Raw genomic sequence first — 20,383 nt, 5'->3', positions numbered from 1 at the left:
CACTATGCTAGGTGAAAAGAGCCAGCCACAAAAGGTCACGTACCTATGATTCCATTTACATGAAATAACCAGAACAGGTAAATCCAGAGAGACAGATCCCAGATTAAGGACTGGGCTTCCAAGGACTGGGAGGGGGCCAGGGAGAATGAGGAGCAACTGCTTAATGGGTTCAGGGTTTCCTTTTGTAGTGATGAAAGTATTTTGGAATTAGATAGAAGTAGTGATTACACAATATTGGGAATGCATGAAATGCCAATGAATCATTCCCTTTAAAATGGTTTATATCATGTGTATTTCATGATATAATTTAAATTGATTTTAATTTTAAAAACTTAAAACAGCTGCTAGCATATTTTTAAATGAACTTTTTATGTCACAAATAAAACTGCTCAACTAATTTAACTTTGAGGGTTTCAGATATAAATCAAGTTTCAAACCTTAACTCCTTCTAGATCCATATTAATATCAAAATGGTTTTCTGAGTTTGACAAAAAAATCAATAATTTCTTAAAAAGCTGTTTTCACGGGTTTTAAAAGTTTCTCAATATTTGGATGTACATACAATTCCTATTTACATGATGATACTCCTTTATTACTCACATGTTTGGTTAACGTCTTCATTGATCACATATATTTGGTATAGAATGTGCTCTGATCAAGCTCGTGCCCAGTAAGTTTGCTGACATCAACTGCTCATGTTTATAATAAAAATATTCAAACTAGTTGTTTTTATTTCGTTAAATCCCCATAACCTAAGAACAATTCAATGCCACATTCTTCACAAATGCAACTTTCCCCTTTGAACCTCTCTATTCAGTCTGTCTAGCAGCATAGTTATTTGGGTCACGTGCTCCCCCACCCCATTTCCCAATCTCCTCGAGGGTCCTCAGTCCTTTTTGCATCTAGCGCAACACTACAGAGTTCCTAACAGTACCTTCGACATAACAGGTGCTCCATTGATGTCAGTGGAATTGAAACAAACACAGCCAACAAATAACTACTGCAAATTATGTTGAAAAAAACATGTAACATAAAAAGACTAAAACGACTGATAAGACAAACAGGGCCCAGAGAATCCTTATGCCTCGCGCTCAATTATGTTTTTCAATGCAACTCTACAGAACAGTCTGTTGAACATCAATATGGACATGAAATAATTCACCTAATACCCGGAAAGAATAATTAGGAATTAGTCTTATCCATCTCCCTTTTGAAGTTCGCCTACATGGGTAATAGGGAAAGTGAACTTACTGAACCACAGTATTTCAAACCAGGTCACAGGAGACCTCTAAGTCCCCAGCCACCCTGTTTCTATTTCCTGATTGGTCTGACCTCCATGTATTCCGGTGCCCAGCCTTCCCAACTCACGATCTCCTTTAAAACATCTTCCGAGGTGAGCTTTTTCTTAAAATAAAAACTGGTTTCCAGAACTTTCTAGAATTATGAACAGGGCATCCCACTTTCTTCTAATCTCCTGGAACACTTTGCTCAAGAAAAGAAGCCTAGTTTTCAGAAAGTCCCGTTATGTTACACTCCGAATTAAAAGTGGGCCATAAACTTACACAAGTGGAACTTAAAACGACAGCATTCCTCTCCCGGCAAAGCAGACTTCACAGATGCGTGCACGAATTTCAGAGCGCTCCTACACTTCAAGAATGTGCATCTTTCAAATAAAGATTTTAAAAGACTAAGAATAGATGAAAAACCAAGTGCGCTTACATTTCACAGAGACATTTTCTCCGCACCACGCTAGCAAAGCAGAGACAACCAGACGCCGCTTGGTCAGTGGCCCCGACCCTCGGCCCAAACCCCGGGAGTCCACTGGCCACAGGCGTCCCGGAGTCGAGTTGCCCACTACTTCGCTTCCCGCTAAGCCCGCGGCCACTACCACACCGCAGCGACCCACTCGCCCCCTCAGCGGTGTAAATCCGCTCTTCACTCGCCACACGCCCGTACACACGGTGTACCAGACACCGGACGACCAAAAGGACCGGGGAGAGGGCGAGCGAGAAGAGGAGCAGACGCTGCCCGGTCCCGCCCGGCCCGGCACCCACCTGCAGGCCGCGAGCCCGGGGGCGGCGGTGCCGGCGCCCCGTCCTCGCCAAAGACGAGTTTGAAGTCGAGCTCGTCGTGGGCGCCACAGTTTGCAGTAGTCATCGGCGTGGCCCAAGGTACTACGGTTCCTCCTCAAGGGGCGACTACAGCAGCGACAGCTCCTCAGCGCCGCTTCATGCCGGGCCGAGCCGGCCGAAAGGTAACGGCTCCGGAACAAACTTTCCGGGCGCGACCGCGACGCCGAGCGTTCCCTTCCGAACTCTAGAGCCGGCAGCACGCCGAACCGCACCAGGACCTGCCGCCGCCGCCAGTCTCTGGTGCCTAAGCCGCCACTGTCGCCGCAGCCGACATTCCCCGCTCCGCCACAGTCACCGCCGCCACCGGCGCGCTCCCGCGCCGTGCCGCGCGCCCGACCCCGCCCCCTACTGCGCGCCCGTCTCCCGGGGCCTCCGATAGGCCGCTGGCGCCGCGGCTAAACCCGACGGCCCCGCCCGCTCACCGGCCTACCGCGTGACGGCGTCGCTGGAGAAGGAAGTCACGTGAATACGGAGAGCTGGAGAGCCCGCTACCGCTTGGGAGTTGTAGTTTAGCCTCTACTCCTTTCTCAACTTCTAAACCAGGCCCGCGCACCCGGGTGTAAAGTTGGTATCTCTAAGTGGGTTGAGGAGCCCATCACCGGCCAATTGGAAAAAATCCTTTTCCTTATTGGGTCGTAGCGCACGTCGAGGAAGAGGTGCCAGAACCCTGAGCTTACGGGTCTGTGCGGTATTACTCTGCTTGACTGGGTTTGTTAAAGGTGTCAGGGCCGCGGACGGCTACGTGAGCTCCACTCAAACCCTCATACCCGATCCCAAGCCTGATGGCGGGGTCTCGAGAAGGCGGGGACCAGACCTAGGGTGGGGCGGAGCCAGAGACTCGGGCTGCACTACGAGTCTCGTAGAACTACTCCAACGGCGCGGGTACGGCATAAAGCTGGCTGAGCCTTTGTCTGTCCCCACGCGCCGGCCTAGCAGCTGCTCCCTCGAGGACAGGCCGCTCATTCGAGGCCTCAGCAAAGCCTGAGGGGCACGGCCTGTCGCCGCTGAAAGTTGAAAGGTCGTCATGACATATACGGCCAAGTACAAATGAAAGCGGGCGGGATCGTGTTACCCCAACCGAGTGGCTGTTAGTAGGGAGTTGGCAAACCGTTTTCACTCCTCAACCCCGCCAGCAGGCCTGTCTTCTGAGAATACCCAAGACAGCCTCCTCCTGGGGCCCATGATAGAGGCCGTGCCAGGGGAACACGAGCCAGGCTTGTTTACTTACTTACAGCTGCTCCAAGGCACAGGTTGGACGGGAAGCTGGGAGAGATGGAGGTGACCAACTCCCCTAGCTCCGGGTCCCACGGGACGTAGCATCAAGTAGCATCCTTACAAAGCGCGTTGTGGGGAACCCAGTGGGAACGCAGAGATAAATTTGTCTCCCTTTAGAGGTGGGGGAGAGGCCAGCAAATCTATATGCCGAGATTAGGGTTGTGCCATGTGCTCAGAGGTTCATAATCCCGCTGGCTACAAATCCTCCACAGGGCTAATTACCAATTGGAGAGATGGACAAGAGTTGAGGGAGATGGTTCCAGACAGAACAGATTTCCAAGGACTTGGAGACCAAAAGTAGCTGCAGTGGGAAATCAAAGGTTAGGCCAGATGAATGAACTGCAAGTCACACTGCAAGATATATGGACTTTATCCTGAGGGCAGTAGGGAGACAGACGGGTTTAGTGCAGGGTACTTCCATATTCAGAAATCTGAATCACACCAGATTGAACTGGGAGCGGTGGGGGTTAGAGGTAGGAGAGGGTAACAGTGGTCAGGGAGAGGGAGCAAATGGCATTAAGTGGGTGTAACATCCTCCCGATAAGCTGTGCTGCTTTCAGAGGATCTCCAACCTTGAGGGACTGAGCGTAGAACTCAGAGGCCAAAAGTCACGCTAGCTTTGCAGGCTTCTGCCCCAGCAGATGGCTGGCCTGCCAATTAGTACCACATGTACCATGACCCCAGTAGAGTAAAAGACCCCAGAAGGTTGTCCAACTTACCTTCCCCTCCCCATAAAACAATGCAATGTCAAGATGTGTGCCCCTGCCCCCATACGCACCTCTCAGGTTACCCTCTGTGGGAGAAAATGGACCTTTATCCAACCTCTCTGCCCTCTGGACATGACTTTACCCGAACCAGGGACTCAGCCAATCAGGCCAGGGAAAAGGCAAAAGGGAGACAGGGCCTGTCAGTCCCACTGCTAGGAAGGGACCACAGAAGCTGTAGATGGCTTGAAAAATTCACCCATTCATCAAATGTTGGGTGATGTAGCTGTGTTCTCAGCCACTGTAAAAATTTACAAAGGGCCCTGGCTGGCATAGCTCAGTAAATCAAGCATGGGCCTGTGAACCAAAGGGTCGCTGGTTCAATTCCCAATCAGGGCACGTGCCTGGGTTGCAGGCAAGGTCCCCAATTGGGGGTATGCAAGGGGCAACCATACACTGATGTTTCTCTCCCTCTCTTTCTCCTTCCCTTCCCCTCTCTCTAAAAAATAAATTCTTAAAAAAAAAAACTTATAAGGGCTCAGGTCTTGGGGAAGGTCTCTGGTCTGGAGAAAACTGAGATTCCTACCCTGGAGTGATGAGGGTGGGCTAGCGGTGGGAACCAACTTTAGGAAGAATGTCACTTTTATAAGAAAGGCAGCAATGACTGGAAGCTCTACAGGTTGTGACAGGACCCCAACGCCATATACATGGACCAATAGGAAAACTGACTCCACCCCTTTTCCTCAATTAGGGTGGGACTTCCCCCATGAGCTCTTTCTCAGGCCAGCTCCAAAGCTCTTTTAGATAGCTGGAGGCCATCTGACTCACCTCCAGATAGATAGAACCCTAGACTGTGCCAGCTGTGCAGGTCCCTGTATGCCCCATCATGATCCTGTGTGAATACCAGTCAGGCCTGAGATTTAGGGAAAGCCATCTATTTCATCAGCTGCCCCAGGCCTAGCTCTGAGCCCCCATTGTTGAAGGCTCTCCTTATGGCCTCTGAACCATGGGATGATAGTTTAGCCCAGTCCTACCAGCTTTGTTCCACATTAGAAGAAACAGGAGCCTTGGAGGAAAGTCAGAGTTTAGAAGACTTCCTCTCCATGCCACACGTCCCTTCCCCTCAAGCTCTTGTTTGATACTTCTATGCCTGCTCACCACCCCCATGACAAGGCTGGCCATAGGGGACACAAGGACTGCCCTTGAGCAGCTCCAGTCTACAATCCAAGACAATCAGTTGCTGAAGTCAGCACAGGCTACTTCATTTGTCCTCAAATGCTAGGCTAAGGAGTTTGGACTTGATCCAGAGGGCAGTGGAGAGCCATGGAAGAGTTCTGAGCAATAGTGACACCTAGAAGGAACTAAGAGTGCAGGACTACAAGGGCAAGGGGCTCCCCATTCATCTGCACAAAGTCCAATCTTCTTGCTGTCGTCTTTGGAAGACCTGCCACCCTCTCTAGCCTTACTCATCCCTCCCTCTCATATTCATATTAAAACCATTTGTCCTCAAAATGTGATGAGTTAAGAGGAAGTCCTCAATCGAGACAGTTGGAATGAATGGATAAGTGTTGCGGCCACTAGTCCAGAGATGGGTTTGGGTGTCTAAGAAGCCTTAGTTTAAGGTGGGCAAGATGAGAACAGTGGATGGAACTTTCAGACCTGACTGGGCCCTCCAGTTAGCACCAGGTCTTAGGTAGGTCACTCTGAGACCAAGGCGGGCATCACTGAAGTGTACTGAAGTGAAACCATTTGTGAGCCAACATATTCAACTAGGACCTTTGTCAGGCATCCTTACTCATGGAACACACACTAGCCCCTACCTACCTGCTCCCCCGTGAATGACCCTCCCCTCAATACTTCTCCCGGGCCCTCCAGGTCCCCCACAGTCCATCCTCTATCTTAGCAAATGACCTCTACCCCTGCCTCTCCTTCTCCATAGCCTAGAAAGGAATCTGACACTGCCAAAGAGGTTTCCCCAGGAAACCACAATAGTGGGCAAAGAGACTGGAGGACAAAGCCCAACCCACCTGGGGAAGTAGATCTTAAGACTGGGTCCCTAGCCCACAAGGGCCCTCCTGTAAGCTCGGACTGGCTCAGGATGCCTGGGGGGGGCATCCACAGGGGCCCTGCTATCTGCTCTGTTCCTATTGGGGTATAAGGAATGGCAAAGGGGGCATTTTGACTAAAACAGTTTTTTGTGGGAAAAATCAGAAGTAAATTGTGCCTAAGCTTGATGGCTGAAACCAGATGAAGCCTCATTCGCTCTCCTGGTTGGGGTCCCTTTTCTGAGAGCACACGTCCAGGCAGTGAGGGCAGGCTCAGCATGGCAGTGTCCCATCACAGGACTAGCCTGTTTATCCTCCAGCCGGCCTCAAGCAGGCAGAGAACAGCTGATCCCACTCTCAGAGGAGGGCCCTTGGCCCCAGAGGGGACTAGAACGGACCCGCCAAAGATCAGATAGCCACAGGCTCTGGAAGGCCACTATTGGTGCGGCATCCTTATCTGCACACAGAAGAGCAATGAAGCGGTCTGGGACTGAGACAGAGGCCTCACCAGCCCAACACTTGAGTCAGGCTGGAAGGGCCAGGGGCTGCTGGCTGGTGCAGGGGCCTGACCTTGGGGTGGTGCGAGAGGAGCACGGCCTTGGCCCAGAGGGGATTACCCTCTTCCCACAGAGCTTGGAAAAGGGGAGGAGAAGCAGCATGTTTACAGCTGAGGAAGCGCAGGGACCTTTGGTCAGAATGCCCCTCCCAGTAAGCGGGGGTGGCCCCACAAGCTGAGTTGTGGTAGCCCGTTTGTTTGCTTCTCACTGCCAGGAGGAAATTAAAGAGAATCTGCCACTTCCGGCTCAAACCGGATGGTGGGGGTGGGAGGTGGCGTGGGCAGGCAATCGCAAGGGCCCCAAATTGTTGTCATCAGCAGTCTCCAAAGTCTTCTGCCCAGAGCAGGCACTTTGTAGGTGTGGGCTCCAGACAGCTGGGCTCACCCAGCACTCCCAGCTTGCCCAACTAGGTCCAGATACCCCAGTTGTTCCCCCAGATTCCATATGGTCTCTCATCAGGAAGGCCAACCGCTGGCTATTACCTCAGGTTTGTCCTCAGGAGAATGGGCTTCTTGGGCCTTCCTGGCTCCGCTCAAGTCCATGGAGCACTAAAGGTGATATCCTGCCCCCCACCTCCACCCAGACTTGTAAGGATAGGGAGGAGATAGGCTTCTTAGGAAGCTCCAGATCTTCACAGAGGGTAGGAGTAGAATAATTATGCCAGGTCATCCACCAGTCCGTACGTGAAGAAGCCCAAGGCTGAAGCAGCCAGCCGTGGGTGAGAGTAGGTGTCTTTATTGCACTGCACCAATGTCAGATGAGGGAGGTGCCACTGAAAAAGCTCCTGTTTTCAAAGAAAATATGGAGGTCACTGGGAACTTGGCCCTGCTACTAAAACCGACCAAGAGAGACGGGCACTCTGGGCACCCCTTGGCCAATGCTCCAGGATGATGGGCCAGGCCAGAACTTCTTGACACCTGTCAGGCACGGGCAGCAAACTGTCCAACAGCATCTGGTTTATGCTCTGTACCCACAGTCATCTCAGGGCCAGACCCGCAGTCAGGCGGTGGTGACCAGGGTACAGACAGTGGTCACCAGCCTTCCAGAGGGCTCTCTTTAGTACTTCCCAAGGTTACAAAGGGCTTCTTGCACAGATCCCCAGGCTTTGCTGGGTCCTGAGCTCTGGGGCCCTCAGGGTCTTGTTCAGGTGCCTCTCGCTTACGCTTGTGCAAGGAGGAGCTCTCCTCACCCAGCCGACCCTCAGGGAGGCCCTGGCTCCGTAGACAGACGATGGCTGCAGCCTGTTCCGCCAGTTTCTTAGACTTGTCCCTGGGCAGATGAGGCATGAGGCAATAAGGCAGGTAGGCAGACACAATGGTGGCAGGACTAGAGGCTAGAAGACCTGACTCTCGACACCTTTGTCAAAGATTCTGACAACACTGAGGAAGGGGTCATCACCCAGGGATGCCACAACCCGGGGACACCATTCCCCCAACCCTCCTGGCCAATGCCTGGATCAGGCCCTCCACCCCAAGCCTCACGCCCATGGATGAGGAAACTCACCACAAGGTGGACTGGTACTTTTGCTCAGCAACAGTGACAACAGAACAGAAGAGCCGATCCAGGGGGCGTTGAACCTGGTACGGAGAGAACAAAAGAAGTAGGGATGGCTGCAGGAGGGGAAGAACGAGCCTGGAGGCCCACCTGCCAGGGTCATGTGGAAGGCAGAGAAAAGGAAGTCCTTCCCATCCAAGTCAATGAAAGCTACCTGTTCTGCATGTTCCTCCCCAGCAGAAAGAAGTGGCTGGTGCATCTTCCAGGGGAGAAAGGTGGATACAAAAAGACAATGACACTGCAGCAAGTCAGGAGTTCTGTCATGAACCTGAGCACAGGGCCATCAGAGCCCTTAGCTGTACCTATGGAGTCTCCTCCTGCTGACATCTGGATGGGCCATGTCCCCAAAATAAGAAGTTCACCAGATGGCAACGGGGTGAGAAGGGACAAGAACTGGGGCAAAGAAGACCCATCTGGCAGAGAGACCAGGTGATACGGCAGGACAGAGGGCTGGGCGCCCGAGTCCTGAAGCAGAAAGGCGCTGGGGTGGGGGCGGGTATCTCATGCTCTGAGCTGAGGAGGACTTGAGCAAGGGAAATAAGAGTTCAGATTCACTTTAGAAATGTCACTTTGGCAGAAGAGGGCACAAGGCCCAGAAGATACAAGCTTGGAGGTCAGAAGTCCAGAGACAGAGCCACCTAAACAAGACATCACTTGTTTAGTAAACCAATACTGTCTCAGTTTTGACTGAGGGGCCCCGTGTGTGGGCCCAATTTTATGCCCCATTAGCTGCGGCCTGGTCCAAAAACATGTCTGTCTAACTTTCAGGTTTGGGCAGCCTTCCTAAGTCACTTGGCCCTCACCAGAGACGTCTCCCCTCCCTAAACAACACCACTGGCAGGGACTGGCCCAAGCAGCCCCTTACTTAGGACTCTAGTTCAGTTTTGTGAAATGCGGACAGAATTAACAACAGGCCCACTGTCAAAGGGAAGGCTCTATCAGCAACTGGTTCAACCACCAGTAACCACTGTGTGCTGACAGAGGGCAAAGCCAGGCTCCAGCCAAGCAGCCTGGAGTCCAGGGTACAAGCTGTAGGTGTGCTGGGGGCATTGGCACCAGCTGTGGGAACGCCACAGGGCTGGATGCCGGGCAGGCCACGGCCAGGAGCTCACCGTTTCATACACAGGTTGTGCCAACTTCTCCCTCCGGCACCACTCCAACAGGCAGGTCTTCGGGGTGATCTGGGGAGAGTATGCTCTCCTGGGGAAAGGAGGGGAAGGAGTCAGGGCCCACCCATCATCACTCCATTTCTCAGCAGGGACCCTACTCAGTTCCTGGTAGGAGCGGCAGGAACTGAGACATCGAGTTGCTGCCTTAAGACTCCTGTACCTATTTCCTGATGTCCCACTTCTGTCCCACCACAGCTTGGGGCTGCTTCGGCCCAAAGGGACGATGGGCTTCAGTATGCTTGGGGAACTTGGGTGGAAAGTGAACCCCCAGCACTCTGAGCTCCAGCCTGGAAAACAGCCTTTGACAGCCAAGGAGGAAGGTCCAGTTTGCCCCTCGAGACAAGATCCGAAGAGAGTGGGTAGGGGTAGGGAACGCAGGTAGCCATACAAAGGGCTCAGGTATCTAGCTTAGTACACACCCTAATGTCTACAGAGTGTCAAGATGATGCACTGTTTATACAGAGCGGACTCTGGTTTCAGGGTTAGTCTGTACCATGTCCCAACTTCCTACCAGGAGTTCTCCTTGAGTATGACTGCCCAGTGGCTGATCCTGCACCCCTCCTCCCAAGCTCCTGCCAGACAAGACGGGCCTCTGGTCTGGGCTTGGGGACCTGAGATAGGCTTAGATCCCAGATTGCAGAGGACAAGGATGAGGGACCCAGTCAAAGCTGAGTTACAGTCTGAGGCAAAAACCAGCCTGAGGTATTCCTGCCGAGAGCGGACACCACAAAGCCAGTAAGGGGCAGTGGGTGTGGGCAGGAACTACACAGTCAGATAAGGGCCAGGGTCCTGCTGCTATTGGGGAGCTCCTCACAGGCACCTAGTTCCTCTGGGCTAGGGAAAAAGCACAGACTTTCAGGAACAGAAGGAGACAAGTCCTCTCGCCCAAGCTGTGGGAGGGGGTGGGGCGGGGAAAAGGTGGAGTTCCGTCCCCTGGGACAACACACACTACCCTAACAGCGCTGCCTGGGCTTTCAGAGCTATCTTCTCCAAAGTGCCTTTCCTGGGTTGCTGGAAATTGAGAACAAGTGTCCAAACCAAAGACACCTGTGGTCCCCAAGCTTGTCCCTAACCAAGTACAGCAGACAGCTTGCCAGCCCAGTCAGCCCAAGGGCCCTGGCCCTGGCCCTGGCCCAAGCTGAGGCACCTGGAGACCTACCGGTCAAACTTGACAGCCATCTTAATGACACCAGAGGGGTCTTCTGCTGGCTCCCTCGTCTCCTCTGGGGTCTTGGCCAAGAGCTCAGCCCGCCGGGAGTCCAGTTCTTGTGTGGTCTCTTCATAGAAGGTACCAAGGCCAAAAGCCTCACTATGGAAAGACAAGCCGAGTGGAACAAGCCCCTTAGTGGAACCAGCAACGAGGGAAGAACTGCAGGAGCCCAGGGCCGCACCGCTGAGAAATGACCACCCATACACACACCAAAACGCCGCTAGGACCTGGCCATCAGAAGGTACCTTCTGCTCACCCTTGGGATCAGTCTGGACTGGCAGATGGACAGTGACTGTGGGCCCCTGAGGGCAAACACTGTAAGGCAGGCAGGGCAGGGTGGAAGAGGTTCTAAAGGTCATTTCCACCATCTGAGCCCAGCCTTTCTTCCAAGGAAGAGCATACAGGCAGCTGTCCCCAGCCAGCAGTGAGTAAGCTGACCTACACTGATCAAGTACGGGAGGCATGCACAGCCTCATCTTCATGTGGGCCCGTGGGAGGAAGAGACGGCGGCCTGACCACTGAGTGGTTCCCCACTTCCTGTCCCGGCCACAAGCAGTTAGGCCTCACCTAAACTGAGGTACCACCCAGAGCTACACAGTTATATTCTTGAAAATTATACTCTTGAGCTCACCAGACACTCGGGTCAAGCCAATTAAGCTAGGTGGCATAGGGACAGAGCCAACACCACAAGCCCAGGACGAGGAGGGTTTGGGCAAGGCTTTTCTGTTCTCGGAAGCATCCTGAGGGCTGGAGGACACTCACGAAGATGGATGACTGGGGGTGAGAGTGATTCAGAAGGGCCCCTTTGGAGGAGAGAAGATATACGCAGCCCACATGACGGGGCAGAAGACCCAGCACGAGCACAGCTGTGCAAGTGGGGAAAAGAATAAATAGGGAGCTGTGGGAGCAGGCACTAGGCCAGTTGTGAGGGGCCCCAAATGTCAACCACCTGAGCAGAGGAGCTAGGGGTGGCCTCTCTGACTGCAGAGCGATGGGTGTGGGCACAGGTGCAGGCTGGGGGCCCCATTCCGCAACCCCCACTCTCCTGACAGTTGGGTCTTGGTGGCATGATGTGAGACTGGGGAAGCCCATTCCTCCCCAGGAATTCCCAAGCCCAGGCCTGGCATTCCTCCATCCTACTAGTGCCTCAGCTCCCGAGACTCTGAGATCAGTCCAGAGACAGAAAGTTCCAAAGCTCTGAAAGTATCCCCTTCTGTCAGGCAAAGCTGCAGATGACCCCACTACTGCACATCCATCTCCAGAAGCTGTGTCCTCTGTCCCCTGGTAGAGTCAGCTTAGGGCTCAGAGTCAAAACGGGGCAATGTCTGCCAGCACAGGTGGATAGCCCACGGCCCCTCTCACCAAATCTCCCGGGAAGACTGGGCGGCGTGGAGCAGCTTTCCCTGGGGCGACTCCAGCTGTTCTCGTAGCATCTGACACAAGCAGTACTTGGTGTTGGTGTAGTGGTTGTCATACTGCACAGCCTGGAAGGAGAACCGACCTGAGCCCACCTGCTGCCCAGGCAGGTTCTGAGGCCTGGGCTTTGCTCTGATGCAAGGGAAAGGGGAGCCCACAGGGCACCAGAGGTGTGCTTGCAGCCGAGACAGTGGGACCCCATAAGAAGAGCCACCTACATCGGGGCCATCTAATCCTCCAGTTAGTGGTACGAAGCTCAAGGGTCACACCCAAAGCCCACAACCAGGAGCACACCCTACTGGACATCCTGTCTGAAGTCCGAACATGCAGGGAGCCTTCCTGCTTCCTCCACCACAGCTAACCGGAGAGGACCTGCTGCCAAGCATCTTCTAGGGCGGGGAGGAGAACAAGACAAATTCTGGTGTGGCAGGACCAGCCTCAGGAAGGGGTGAGATTCTTCTATTCCTTGTAACCACACAGGTACTCTCCCTTCCCACATCTGAACTGACCTGTCTCCAATTTCCCCTACATGGATAAAGTAGAGCACCATCTACAGAGCGTGCTCACACGTGTTGTTACCTCCCTGAGCAATACAAGCGAGAGGTGCAGCTGTTACCGTTACTTCACAAACTGGTAAGTACAGGCTCAGGGAGGCAAGATAACTGACCGTCCAGGGTACCCAGGAGAAGTCTGCCTGGCTAGGGTAGGCCAGGGAGTATGCGTGAAGGGTGCCCCGGCCCTCCAGAACCCCTCCTAACCCCTGCCCCCTACACTTTTCTAACGTCAACACTAGGCCTACATCTTCAGTGCCTGGGAAGGTGCCACAGCACGCTCAAGACAAAGCAGGGATATGTAGGTAAGCCCAGCCAGCAGTAAGGCCTTCATTCAGCTTATTTGGGTCAGAAAACAGCTGGCTGGACCCGAAACAGTCCTGCCTGTGTTTGAAAGCCGGTCCCTTTCTCCAGGACAACACTCTGGAGGATCTGCCAAGGGTCGGGCTGAGCAGGAATGATAACGGCACCTTTCACCCAGGGAGCAAGCTCAGCACAATGGGATATGTCTTCTCTGCCACAGACTTGCCAGCTTGCCAGAAGAGCTAGACAGCCAACCTGGGCTGAAGCAAGCCCCCTTTGCCTCTGCTGACCCAGGCCACTGGAGAAGCTGGTGGTCACCAACATGCCCAACAGGACACCCAGGACCAAGAGGATGAGAGCTGCAGCATCAAGCAAAGCAGACTCCAGGACAGAGGCTGCCTAGCTCTGGACACGGGCCTCAAGGCCTCCTACCGTCCCCAGCTTCCACAGCCACAACTGCCCAGGCATGGCCACAGCTTGAAGAGGATAGAGGCAGTCTGAGGGTCTGAGATGCTCCTGACCCTCCCAGGTGGCTGTGAGCCCCAGGATTGAACAGGAGGGTAGAAGTCTGCTCTCAGTGAGGGCTCAGGCCCAACTCATGGAAGAATCTGAGGACCATTCACTATCTCCAACTGTAGACATGCACAGCTGATCACAAAGTCCCACAGAGTTCCAGGGTTGTGCAAAAGGGACAGGGCAGGTTACTTTGTCAAAAAAAAATTCCTTTACAGGAAAATGCACTACCATCAAGCTCCCAGTGAGAAGAAAAAGCTCTTCCCTAGGGAGAGGCTTAGCATTCAGCTATGCCCTAAGTTAGGGGTTAAGCATTCTGGGAATTAGCAAGAGAAGAGTCTTTAGTGATTCTGACTGATGACAAGGTGAGAAGTCTCCATGGAGATAATCTATCCTCAACAACAACAGCTACAATGGTTCCTCTTGGCTGTGGCTGCTCTGGCACCAGTGCATTGGCATGGGTGTCTTCAGTGACACAGACTCCCATTGTCATTGTGCATGCATGTGTATGTGTGGCAGTTGAAAAAGAGAAAGAGAGAGATCATGTGTTGGGGGCCCCAAAAGCATCCTGGTTCCAGAGGTCCCTGCTATGACCCCACATCTTAGAAGCTCTAGAAGGAGGTGATGGGTGGCATGCCTCCCCAGCCCTCTGGAAGACCCAAACCTGAGTAACCAGAATTGAAAAGAAAAGGAGAGGGACAACGGGGGCTGCTGGCAGCTGGTGGCTGGGGCTCACCCAAAGCACTTTCTGCGGGAATGGGGCAGACAGGGAGCAATGCTTATTTCATAAAAGCGCACAGACGTACGTATCGGATGTACTTCTGCATGACCTCCTCCAGGGGCCGCAGACCCTCCTTGAGGAAGATGGACGGGTTCCACATGGCAGCTCGGGCCACCATCACTGAAGAGGCTGCTGTAGCTCGTCGAAAGTCCTCGATGTCCAAATGATCTTTGATATGGTCGTGAGATCCTCCACTGAAAGGCAACAGGGATGAGGGGTGTCCCCATCCTCGCCCCAGCATTTTCAGAACCAGGCAACTCCCAGGTCTGCCTCCCATTAGCTGTGTGGCTATGACTAAGTCCTTCAGCTGGAAGCACTTCTGGAGCTTGGAGATTCTCACACACACCCCACTGAGGGGTTAGGAGTGACAAGGGAGATAATATAGGAAAGCAGCTAGAACCATGCCTGGCACTTAATAAGTATCCCTGAGATTTTACATTCCTTCCATTTCATTCTAAACAGTGGCTAAAGGGATTATAGGAAACCCCACCCCCACTCCACTATATGACCACTAAGGGCTGGGTCACAACCCTAGAGAGGGAGCAGATGCGGTGGCGACTGTGAGAGGAAGGAAGGAGGCCCGGTTTGGTTGCAATTTCCCTTCCCGCCGCCATGCAGCCCCAAGGGCCCCCTTGTAAATTGCTCTGTCTTCATCTGTTCCATTAGGAGCCAGGCAGCAGCCTCAGTCCAAAGGCAGCATTGTGGGGGACATGCACGCACACACTCAGGTGGGAGCAGCAATAAGAGGGCCCAGTGTCTCAAGGAGCCCAACCCTCTCCCTAAAACTCCTTGGCCTGGGGAAGGCTGGGCCTGGCTGCCAACCCCCAGCGTCAGCTCTCTCCCTCCCTCCCACCAGCCAGGCGTGCCTTTTGTCAGGGCTTCGGGGCCTTGGAACTTCTGTGTTCCCATCCTGCCATCGGTTCTGTGCCATCCTGCGGTCTGCTGGTCTGGACACCCCACTGCAGCTCCCCAGAAGCAACTGGACACTGTCTGGCTATTAAGCTTCTGGGCTGGTCACTGGTACCTCACACCTGCCAGTCTAGGTTCCAGGCCCTGTAGCTGTGCGGGCTGGGCTTTGGACTGTGACCAGCCTTATGATTCCTGAGCCATATAGAGGCAGGCAAAAGTAGGTTTATAATTATTCATATGGAAAATTATACAACAATTAATAAATAATACAAGGATAAACTCTCTGTTTTATGTTCTCACAACTGGAAACCTACTTTTGCTCTACGTGCTCTGGCTTGGGCCTCCTCACCCTACACCCTGCACACCTAACTCCAGTGTGACCTCACCTTCCCCTGGGCCTGCTTCAGCAGCCACGCTCTTGCTCCCTGTCCCCTGAACCCTCCTGCCCTCAGCCCACCCATCAGAGTGCCCTGGGCCCCTGCCTGCAACACACCTTCATCAGCCACTCACCAGAGGCCAAGGAACATGGCAAGCACTTGCATCTGCCTCATTACCAACTTCATTTTTCACCCCATTTTTCTTTTTCCTTAAGGTCAATTTTTAATGCTATCTCCTTCCCTTTTCATATGCCAGCTTAAATCCCTTCTGAGAGAGGTGAGGCGTGAGGAAGTAAATGATGAGGAGAGGAGGCTTACTTGGCTATGACGGGAATGGAGAGGGTTTCGGCAATGGCTTTGATGGTTTCACAGCTGACAGGGTGTTGAGGTCGCTCCTCCCGCTTCCTTGGAGATAAACAAAAAGGATGGGGCTGAGGGCTGAGTGCCCAAGGCCATGTCACAGTTCCCACAGGGTTATGTTATAACCAAGCCCTACGGTCCTCCATGCTGAATCTCAGGAAGGTCACGTGGCCATCAGAGACAGGGGTCTAGGCTGCAGTGGATGGCTCTCCATGACCTCTGCTGGGAGGGTCCGAGACAGCACAGGTCCATGCTGAGAAGGCAAGTTCGGCTCTTGGAGGCCTACAGGTGAGGCATGGCTGCAGAGGGTGGAGGTGGGGAGATGATTTCCAAGGTCACGCCACCTCCCCCCGACTTCCCCTCACCTCTGCCAGAGATGAAGAACAGTGCCATAAGAATGCTACCTCTACTGTCCCGGCCTTGCCCTCCCCATGGGACTAGAAACAGCTGCTGCCCCTCAGGCTGGCCACTCCCACACAGCTGCCTATTCTAAGGCCAAGATGGGCAGCTGACTGTGGGGGTAGGAACCTGGCACAGGTAGACCCAGCAGCCAGGGCAGGCCACAGACCATGGCTGTCACAAGGAGCCACTGGGGAGGCAGCACCATGACCCAGGGACCCTCCCTCCAAGGTCAACTGTAAGTTCTTGTGAATGAGACTGAGTCTTAGGGGGGCTGAGGTGAGCCCTGACCTGAGCTGCACTCAGGAACAAGAGAGGTGGGTGATGGGTGACCACATAGTCCTCACCCAGGTTTTGTCTCGGTGTGTCCCCCTGCCACGCCCCTCAACAAAAGGCCAGGGGCCTCAGAAGGCTCAGTCAACCCAGCCTCCACCTTCACGTCCCCACACCCCAGCAGCCAGTTCTAGCCATCCTCAAAAACTTCGATAGTCAGAAGTCTCTCCTTAAACTCACTGAAATTTGTCTTCTTAGTGTTTCAACTACTGGTGGAAAGGAACCTTGTAAAGCAGAAATTACCTTAATCTCCAAATGAGGAATGTGGTACACAGAGAGGTTAAATGATTTGTCCAAGGATACTGAGCCAACAAGCAGCAGAGCTGGGATTTGAAACCAGGCAGTCTGAGCCCAGGGCCTGTGGCCTCAGGGTTTGTAATGGGTGTGGCCTTTCACGTCCCCCTGCCAGCTTCCACCAGTACAGCTATGCTTTTCTCTCTTACATGCTGGACTTCTGGGTTCCCTTTTCTGAAAATGCTGTAATAGACACAACCAGCAAAAGATACGCTGTTCCTACAAGACCCCTGAACCCAAAAAGAATGTCACTTAGAGAAGAGAGGTCACTCTGGCCAAAGTCCACTGACCTGGGATTCTGTACAAAAGCACAGCCTGGACACGGGGCAAGTCTGCCTGGGAAACCCAGGGGAGCCTCTGGCAACACCTCGGCTCTCAGCAAAGTGTGGTAAGCTACAGACACAGGGACTGTTTAAAGCAGTCGCAGTGTCAGCTGGCAATCCTACAGGGGCAGACCGAAGAGGCAGTGCCCGCAGATGAACAGCAGTCTGCCTGGGGTCATTCAGGGCAGAAGCTCTTGCTCAACGTAGTGGAAAGAAAAGGAGGCTCAGAGTCAGAGTTCTAATTCCACCACTTCCTGGCTGCATGACGCAATTTTGAGCAAATCATTCCATCTCTACCGTTTATACTTCCTGAGGTTAGGGGCATTTCTCCTTCCTCCTTGGTCTCCCTGTCTCTAAAGCTCAGTGCGGTGTCTACCACCAGTAGATGCTCAGTGACTGAAACACAGGAAAATGCAAGCTCGTAAGAGTTTAACCGCCCCTGGGATGTCAAAGAGCTAGGCAGAGGCGGGGGCATGTGTCAAAGAGAACTTAGCTGACCCCTGAGGTCTGCTGAAGGACCTTTAGGGTGGCAGAGGACCTCGCTGCGAGTCAGTCACTAGGAAAGCAAGCACTCACCTCCCGTGAACTGCGATGGCGGCGATGCCAGTGCTTTCTATCCGCTTCACAAGGCTCAGGGTGTCTTCCAGCTGAGGAAGAGACCCACACAGGGTGGTTACAGAAGCCAAAGAGAGAGCAGCTGTCACCTGTCCTCAAGTGGGCTCAGCTCTGCCCCCTCCTCCAAACCTAACTCAACACCTCAAAAATTACTGACACCCCAAATAGACATCCCCAGAGAAAATGGACCTTCAATGTAACACCCCATCCTTACCGACGGTAGGATGCGAATCTTGCAGGTCACAGGTCTGCGTGTCCCTTTAACAAGAGTGCTGAGGATCTGCAGAGAGAACACAAGAGCACCTGCCTCTTCTGGAGCAAACCCCACAACGACCTGTACGAAGGACTCCTGCTACAGACCTGTGTGTCCCAGTGGCATGGACATGTCTGTGTCCATGATATGTCCACATGCATACCTGTTGCACACATATACATGTAAGCTCCATGAAGGAAGGAGTGCAACTTTTTTCTATGCTAGCCCCTTGCCTGGCACACAGTGGTGTACATATAGTTGGTAAATGAATGAATGGGTGAGGATCTGCATGCATGCCTGTGTAAAATACAGTGATCCTTTGCCAGGGCCAACATCTGAGAGCTTAAGAAATACAGAGTCTTAGATCCCACCTCATATTTTCCAAATGGGTCTCTAGAAGCAGGGCTTGGGAATTTGTAAAGGCTCTGCCCAACACACGCCCTCCTCAGCATGATCCTGCGGCCTCGCCCGGTAGAGGGCACACGGCTCACAGCTTCTCTCCTGCCTGAAGGCAATGCTCCCTTAGTGCCGTTCCGGGGTCTGCGGAGTGAGGGAGCACGAGCGCTTTCCAGACCTTGGGCCCTGTCTTCACGGACCTCCGCCTTTAGGGGAGTCAGATGTACAGGAATGAAACGGGCAAAGGAAAAGACAACATAGTCAACAGGGTAAAAAGTGTGTGCTTGGCATAGTAATTGCAAAGAACTTCAAAGACAGATCAAGAAAGCCATACAGGAAAGTGTCAGGGAGGTAGCAAGATCAGACCTCCTAAGGGTCAGAGGTCAAGAGAGATGTGGGAGACACTGCAAGTCCGAGGCACTGCGGCCTTCTCCCCTCATCAGGAACTTCAGGCCTGCCAAGCTGGACGGAAGGTGATCCCAAGAGCCCTCTTTCAAGAACTGGGTGGCTGTCAAGCAGAGCAGAGGGGACATACAGACAGCTGCTGCCAGTCTCGGTTCTAGACAGGTGAGGGCAGCAGAGAGCCAGGCTTGCGGCAGTGGAGGCCTTTTGGGCAGCGACAAAATGAGGCTGGCCCCTCAGGAGACATCAGACTAAGAGGCTGGGCTGAGAGGCAGGAGGACAGATAATGGGTGAGACAAGGCCTGCTGGCCCAGGCACAACTGCCAGCAGACCTTCAAGGAGCACCTGTCCTTTAAGGGGGAACTGCCAGACCCTCTGAGATACACAACAGAAGTTCTCACTCGATCGGACAGCACTGTCTCTGGGAGGTTCCTTTGCAAGCGCTGGCTTAGAACCCTCTGGTGTTCAGTGACATAAGTATCATTGGCTGGTTTGATCCAGTCCTCTGTTTTGCAGAGCTTCCTTTTGGTGTCTTATCTAAGGAGCTCTAAGCATCTTCTTCAGTATTTCTGTTTATTTCATACGCATGTTCAAGACCAGGAAGGAGATTAGCAAGCAAAAGCTCTAGCCCCTCGCAAGGGTCACACTGAGAGGAAAGGGCACTAGAGACTGTCTTCCGGCCAGGCTGTAGCACGAAACTGTCCTGGACCCAACTCTCCTCGATCCAAGTGATACCACACCTCTGTGATGTGCACATCCGTGGGGAGAAGGACCTGCGACAGACCCCTGCCCGAGCAGATTACAGCACATCAACCCGCAGGCAGGCTCGTCTCACCGGGCCACAGGGTAACTCGGGAAAAGCTCCCTTAGTTGTTGGGAACAGGCTGGGGAGGGGGATGGGAAAGCTTAGGCTTGGGAATCAGTGAGAACTGAGTCCAAGTCCTGGCTCTGCCAGTTGTGAGTCACAGCCCAAGTGCAGTGTGCACAAGGGGGATGCCCTGGGCAGCAGGGGGCCCAGGCAATCCTGGGCAAGGGTGAGAGAGAGGATATTACCGAATTAGAGTCTAAAACTGAGGTTCTTAATCCAGGGAGGGTAACCAGAGACACCTAGGAAGCTCTGTCAAAAGACTGATATCCTCTCCCTGACTCCAGCCTATTTCCAAATATTTTCATCGCTCCAACCAAGCATCCTTACTTTGAAAAAACTTCTGCCAGTGCCCCTGAGATGTTGCCACAAATGGAACCACGGGCCTAAAACACTAAGCCTGTGCGGACGCACAAAGCTCTCACCCCAGCCACCCAGTGCACCAGCACAGCCTGAGCCCGGATCTACTCCAGCCCACTATTCCCAGGTCCCCTTTGGCTTTACTGTGGAAGCTCCCTTCCATGAGGCAAACCCCACCCACCCATCCATCCCACCAAACAGAGAAGGAAGAGAATGAACTGAGCCTCACACGTGAAATGCACCCGAAGAGGGGCCGTGAGAGGACAGAGCCAACAGCGTGAACGGGA

General features: G+C 53.3%; 2 protein-coding genes across 6 annotated transcripts in view; both read right to left on the bottom strand.

Moving 5' to 3' along the window:
• NFATC3 (nuclear factor of activated T cells 3) overlaps window positions 1-2,183 on the bottom strand; it is a 103,385-nt gene extending 101,202 nt beyond the window's left edge. For both annotated transcript variants that reach the window (XM_028501945.2, XM_028501944.2), the window contains exon 1: window positions 2,055-2,183. In XM_028501945.2, the coding sequence (XP_028357746.1) occupies window positions 2,055-2,157 (103 nt within the window). In that variant the 5' untranslated portion in view covers window positions 2,158-2,183. The remainder of the gene's footprint in view (window positions 1-2,054) is intronic.
• The window catches only part of DUS2 (dihydrouridine synthase 2), a 112,893-nt gene that overhangs the window by 68,614 nt on the left and 23,896 nt on the right, over window positions 1-20,383 (bottom strand). For 2 of the 4 annotated variants that reach the window (XM_028501738.2, XM_036012050.1), the window contains exons 8-16: window positions 18,035-18,100; window positions 17,782-17,852; window positions 15,815-15,901; window positions 14,236-14,404; window positions 12,009-12,130; window positions 10,596-10,745; window positions 9,380-9,467; window positions 8,217-8,290; window positions 2,055-7,982 (exon numbers count right to left, since the gene is read on the bottom strand). In XM_028501738.2, coding sequence (XP_028357539.1) covers window positions 7,745-7,982; window positions 8,217-8,290; window positions 9,380-9,467; window positions 10,596-10,745; window positions 12,009-12,130; window positions 14,236-14,404; window positions 15,815-15,901; window positions 17,782-17,852; window positions 18,035-18,100 — 1,065 coding nt within the window. In that variant the 3' untranslated portion in view covers window positions 2,055-7,744. Of the gene's footprint in view, window positions 1-2,054; window positions 7,983-8,216; window positions 8,291-9,379; window positions 9,468-10,595; window positions 10,746-12,008; window positions 12,131-14,235; window positions 14,405-15,814; window positions 15,902-17,781; window positions 17,853-18,034; window positions 18,101-20,383 lie in introns of those variants that run through there. The other 2 variants (XM_036012052.1, XM_036012051.1) reach the window with 1 other exon arrangement.

The sequence above is a fragment of the Phyllostomus discolor genome, chromosome 12 (assembly GCF_004126475.2).
Source record: "Phyllostomus discolor isolate MPI-MPIP mPhyDis1 chromosome 12, mPhyDis1.pri.v3, whole genome shotgun sequence".
In the NCBI taxonomy this organism is placed as follows: domain Eukaryota; kingdom Metazoa; phylum Chordata; class Mammalia; order Chiroptera; family Phyllostomidae; genus Phyllostomus; species Phyllostomus discolor.
The sequence above is the reverse complement of the archived record's forward strand: the minus strand, read 5'-3'. Positions and strand labels throughout refer to the sequence as shown.